This window comes from Populus alba, chromosome 14, assembly GCF_005239225.2.
Source record: "Populus alba chromosome 14, ASM523922v2, whole genome shotgun sequence".
Classification (NCBI taxonomy): Eukaryota; Viridiplantae; Streptophyta; class Magnoliopsida; order Malpighiales; family Salicaceae; genus Populus; species Populus alba.
Window position 1 is genome coordinate 120206 of NC_133297.1, and position 6102 is coordinate 126307.

The 6102-nt window shown below is 28.8% G+C and overlaps 1 protein-coding gene across 1 annotated transcript; it reads left to right on the forward strand.

The window, feature by feature from the left end:
* The first annotated feature begins 203 nt into the window (after window positions 1–203).
* LOC118059297 (uncharacterized) lies at window positions 204–1802 on the forward strand. Its single transcript, XM_035072135.2, has one exon. It carries the CDS (start codon window positions 505–507, stop codon window positions 1444–1446), a length of 942 nt encoding a protein of 313 aa, XP_034928026.1. The 5' UTR covers window positions 204–504; the 3' UTR covers window positions 1447–1802.
* The last annotated feature ends 4300 nt before the right edge of the window (window positions 1803–6102 follow it).

Sequence of the window (6102 nt, forward strand, 5' to 3'; positions counted from 1 at the left end):
TATGAACCCCACCATAATATATTCCTTCCATTTTAATGTATCAAAAAGTGGCTGGATTTGAAATTATGTCGAGCACACGAGGCTTGGTAATAGTCGATGAAATGCAAAACTTGTAATCAAATTGGAAACTTCATGTGACATTTAGACTTGATAATAGGGCAGATTTATCAATCGCACACGCCATTCCATTCTAGAAGACCGGCTGCTAGCTAGCTAGCTCGTCTTAGATCATAGCTTGTGTGCCAAAGCCATAAGGTCAACCATGGCCTTCACAAATATTCAAAGTTTAGTCCTTACAGAACCCTCTAGAGTCTAGACCTCTTTAAGATTTCAGCCATAACTCCCTCTTAAATAGCGTCCCTCTCCTCCAATCCTAGCAGGTCGCTCCTCGTTCTCCTCTTCCTTGCTTTCTGGCCAAATCCATTAACAACAAGACCACTTTTTTTATATTTCTTTTCCCTCGGGACAAAACATACCTAGAAGGAAAGAACTGTGCTCGTGTCGATGGGTACTTTAGTGGGTCATGTGGCTCCGGGCTTTGCCTTCCTTGCTCTTGGTTTATGGCACCTCTTTAGCCATATCAAACTCCATGCTCAACAACCAAACTCCTACACATCCTCTCCATGGTTCCCTACTTCAAGATTAAGGTACTTGGAGCTCTTTCTCATCATGTTATGCAGCTCTATTTCTGTATCCATGGAGCTCTTTATTGGTCCTAGAAGTCACCAACCATTTGACACCGATGGAACCATACCATCAAACCACCTTCACAACTTTGAGCACTCCTCGATATCAATTACTTTCTTCGTTTACGCGGCCTTTGCTATTCTTCTTGATAGAATTGGGCCTAAAGCACAATATGGTCTGACACAATTTCTTGGTGCATTAGCCTTTGGTCAACAACTTTTCCTCTTCCACCTTCACTCAGCTGATCACATGGGAGTTGAAGGCCAGTACCACCTGCTTCTACAAATTGTCATAGTTGTTTCTCTAGCCACCTCTCTCATGGGGATCGGTCTCCCGAAAAGTTTCATGGTTAGCTTTGTTAGGTCAGCTAGCATTACGTTCCAAGGAGTGTGGTTCATAGTCATGGGCTATGCATTATGGACCCCTTCATTGATTCCTAAAGGTTGCTTCCTTAACTTAGAAGAAGGACATCAAGTGGTTAGATGCCATGGTGAAGAGGCTTTGCATCGTGCTAAATCACTCGTTAACATTCAATTTAGCTGGTTGTTGATTGCTATCATCATTTTTGTGGTGTCCTTTTATTTGTTCTTGGTCAAGTTATATGGTGACAAGGCTGAGTACTCAACATTGACAAAGGAAAACTTGCTGTATGAGGAAGACTCGGACGATGTTGAATCACAAAAGGGTGGCAAAGTTGGTGAAAAGAAGAGCTTTATGGAAATTGGAAGAGGCTTTGTACCAATAGACATGGAAAGGTAAGGACAAGATAGTTGATGGGGTAAATGTGATTAGGTATCTGTACAAATTGATAATTGAGGCTGGTGGTATCCCACTTTGTTCAATTTAAGCCCTCAATAGTGTTTGCTTAATGAAAAACAATGAAATGGGTAAAAAAGTGTAGTGTGTTGTTGAGGGGAAATTTGTGTGAAATTATTTTCCCTGGGTATGTTCATGGGTTTTATAGCTTATAGAACTTAGGGGTGGCCGGTGATTTGTGGTTAATTGTTTATAGTGAAAAAAAAAAAGAGTGTGGAAAGAAATTTGATGTTCTTTTATTTATTGTATCTTCAATCCAAAAGCATGTATGGAATCTTCATTTTATGTTATTTTATTTATTTGGTTCTGCGAATTAATCTTCTTTTTTTTTTTTTATCAATTCTTATTCATTTGATTAGATTTTGGATAATCATTTTTAAAAACAATATTCTTGGCACTTGCATATAAAATATTTGTTTGATAGCATGATACAACTCGTGTCTCTGAAAATAAAAACAAATTATAAGAGGTGTAGTTCAATTGGTCAGACTTTAAATTTATTTACTAGAGATCATCAATTCAAATTTTACCAACCTTAAGACCACTAGAGACTTATATAATAGTTAATTTCAGAATTTGTGGGATTAATCGAGATATATGCAAGCAAGTTTAGACATCCACGTTAAAAAAATAGAAATAAAAGGCATAAAAAATCTTACTGTTTCTAATTATTATTTTTAGGAATATTGCGTTCTCAAAATGGTCTATAAGTTTATTTAATTGATTAATTAACTTAGCATTAGTGCAACGTATACGTTATTATTTCTCAAAATGGTCTATAAGTTTTGAGAGAAATTTTTTTTTCCTAATTTGTATGTTTGTTTATATATCATAATTAGTAATTAAATAAGACTAACTTTCTCACATTAACCAAAACATTATTAAGTTTGGGTTTTTCATTGGAGGCATAAATATACTTTACTGTAGATTACTATAATGAATCACTTCTTTGCTTTTGAGTGGGAAAAAAAAAAAGCCTTGAGGGTGAAGGTATTTTTATCTTTTTTATTGATATATTGGTTATTAAAAGATTGTTTAGGGGTATCTAGGATTATTTTTAATTTTTTGCATGGTTAAAATACCATTTTACCATTGGAGTCAACAAAACTTAGAATTATTGACCAAGGGTTTTTTTTTTACTTTTCATAAAAATTTTTAAATAGTAAAAATATTTTTTTACCCCAAGATTAATAAATTGTGGGACTCTTGGACAATGTATTTTTTTTTTGTTTTTCCATTATTGATGCACAGTTAAAGTATGTTTTTGGCCCTAGAAAAGACAAAAAATTAAGATTTGTATTTTGTGGGTATTTTTGTACTTTTACATGGGGTTTTTGGGTAATTACTAGGGCTATGGGGGTGTTTTGATTTTTTTATATTGGTTTTTTTTATTTTTTTAATAAAAAAAGTCATCGAGACATGTTAAGAATGGGCTAGCAAGTAAGTGGTGCCCGCGTCATTCAAGCGGCCGTGTGACATTACCTGATTTCTTTTTTTTTTTCCCCTTTCTTTTTTCTCTCCTAGCAAGTAAAGTCCATGATTGTCCTCTTTTTCTTTTCAATTTTAATCCTTATACTTTTAATTTTTTTTTCATTCCTATTCCTTTTATAGAAATTTGTTTTTTCAATTTAGTCATTCAACTACAATTTCTTATTCTTTTGATTTTCATTTTGGTTATTATTCTTTTGATTTTTAATTTTTTTTTCCCTTTGCCTATCTGTTAAAGTTTTTTTGGCTTTCAATTTCATCCTTCAATCAAAATTTTTGTTATTTTATATTTTTCAATTTGACCCTTATTCTCTTGACTTGTTTTTCCTTTTGTTAAAGCTATTTTTCAATTCAATTTAACCCTCGAATTGAAATTTTTTGTTTGTCTTCTGATTATTATTTTTTATTTTCTCCCTCATTTTTTTAAATCCTTTTGTGTGATTAATTTTTTTTCCTTTTTTTATCTTTCAACATTTAATTTGCAAGGGATTTGACTTTATGCAATCATAGTTTTTTTTTTTTTTTAAAATATTAGTTTTGTGATTTTTTTTTAATTTATTTTTTATAGATTTATCTCGATCTCATGACTTACATCACGAGTTTTACATTCATTTTTAGAATATATATTTTTAATTTTTTTTGTTTGTATTTGATTTTTAATCTATATTTTTTTTATACAAATGAATTTTATTTTTTAAAATAAAAAATATTCTTTTTTAAAATAATATTTATAATGCGTTCGGCCTTGTGTAATTGTTTTTAGGGTATAGGTTTATTTAGTCAATTTCATTTTTGTTTATCTTCCAGGTCACATGTTTTTTATGGTGTAGATTTATCTTTTATTAATTTAAATAAACAAGTTAAGTGAACAGTCAGATGAATGTCTTATTTTGTGTGATTGGATATCTTGATCTACATTTATTTTTTAATTTTTTTATTTCTCTTTTGGTTATTGTTAATGATTTTTTTTGTTTATTTATATATATTTATTTAATTAATTAGATGTTTGCATAAATTTTTATTTTTTATATAAAAAAATATATCAAAGTAACTATATATTCAATATTTTTATAGAAAAAAAAATTTATAACTGCCAGTAAAACACAGATTTGAATCTTGATAGCTAGTATGGACCTAAATTTTGAACAAGAATATTAAGCTTCTCATTATCATTAAAAAAAAAAAAAAAGTACAAAGCAGTAGCTTTCGCTGACTTTCTTGAAATTTTAGAAGTAAAAACACATCTTTCCTCCTTAAAAAGGTTGTAGTTTATATTGCCTTGCCGTGGACTCAAACATTTAATTAATTTACATTGCGAAATATGTTTTGAATTCGTTTATAAACTAGATATATAAAATAAAGTTTATAAAGAAGTTTGTCCATGTCAAACTCATAATTTAACAAAAATAGCCATCATTTAAAATTGATTGCTGAACTCAGTTAGGTTTAAAAAATATTATTTTTGTTATTTAAATTATTTTTCTACCTAGCTTTGGATTATTTTGGTCATGTCGGTTTCTATCTCAATATAAACAGTTTGAATTAGAGTTTTTAATAGAAAATAACATAGCTTTCTTTATCTAATTTTCTACCATTTAAAATCATAACCATAGAGTATAAGAATCCAAGTTTTGATAACTTTCTTGCAATATGAAGCAATAGATACCCTGAAAATGACAAGCAATTAATGGCTGTGGAGCACATCAAATATCATTAAATAGAACATAAGAGATACATAACGAAATCTCATTTATTGTAGAGCAAATTAAATATTACTAGTTAAGTCACATAGGAGTTCGATTGCTTGAAGAAATGAACTATAAAAAAAGTAAACTGATGACTACAAGAATGCTCTTCAAAAATCATTTGCAAGGTCATTTGTTTGTTGTATAATTATCATGAATTGAATATATATGTGTGTGTGAAGAAAAAATTATTTAAATGCATGTTGAAGATGTATAATGCTTCCCACAATAAAATAATTTATGTCTTTAGTTTTCTTTTATCTCAATTTTTTTATAATTGATTACTAGCTTGTTGCTCATGCTTTTTTGCGAGGCCAAACTATTTTTTTTTGTTAAAAATTAATATTTAGGTATTCAAATAGAATTAAACAATAATATAAAAAGATATTCATGATAAATGTGTGACAATGCTAATTAGAGCTAAACCAACACGAGATATCCTACCAAACCTGAGATCCAAATTATATGACTAGAGAAACCCAATAAAAAATAAAGAGAATCATAAATTTTAAAAAAAAAAAATTATTCTGACTTTTTAAACTCGTTACCTAGGTTATTAGACTTAAAGTATTCAATCTAGAAAAACCACGAAGTTTAATTCTCAATAAATTAAATATTAAATAATAAAATTGAAAAATATAGCAATTCAAATAATAAAGATCAAAATCACTATTATCATTATTATTAACAAGTTGTTATTATTATAATTATATTATTATTGTTGTTGCTATTATTGTCACTATCATTGTTATTATTGTTATTATTATTATTTTACTACTATTACTGCTACTATTACTATTTATTACTTTTACTATTATCATTGTTATCATTATTATTATCATCATTCTTACCTCCACCACCATTATTGATATTATTATAAATAATAACCCTAAAAAGTGTATAACTCAATTGGTTGGGTTCTAGGTTTGATCCCTAAAAGTCACCAAATTTGAATCTCACAAACCTCAAGGTTACTAAAGACTTACATAATTATTAACTTTATGGCCTATGGAATTAATCGAGGTGCGCGTAAGTTGGTCCGAACACCCATATTAATAAAAAAAATATTATTAATAATAATAATATCATTATCACTAATATCATAAACATATTTTTTTATTATTATTTCTAGCATTATCATTACAATTATTATTGTCACAATTACTATTATCATTATAACATATTATTATTATTATCACTACTATGATTACCACCACCACCACCACCATTACTATTATTACTTTTATTATTATTACCATTACTATCACAATTATCACCATCATTATTATTATTATCAAAAATACAATTATTATCATCATTATCACCATCATTCTAAAGTAGTGTTATCACTATTACTATTATATTG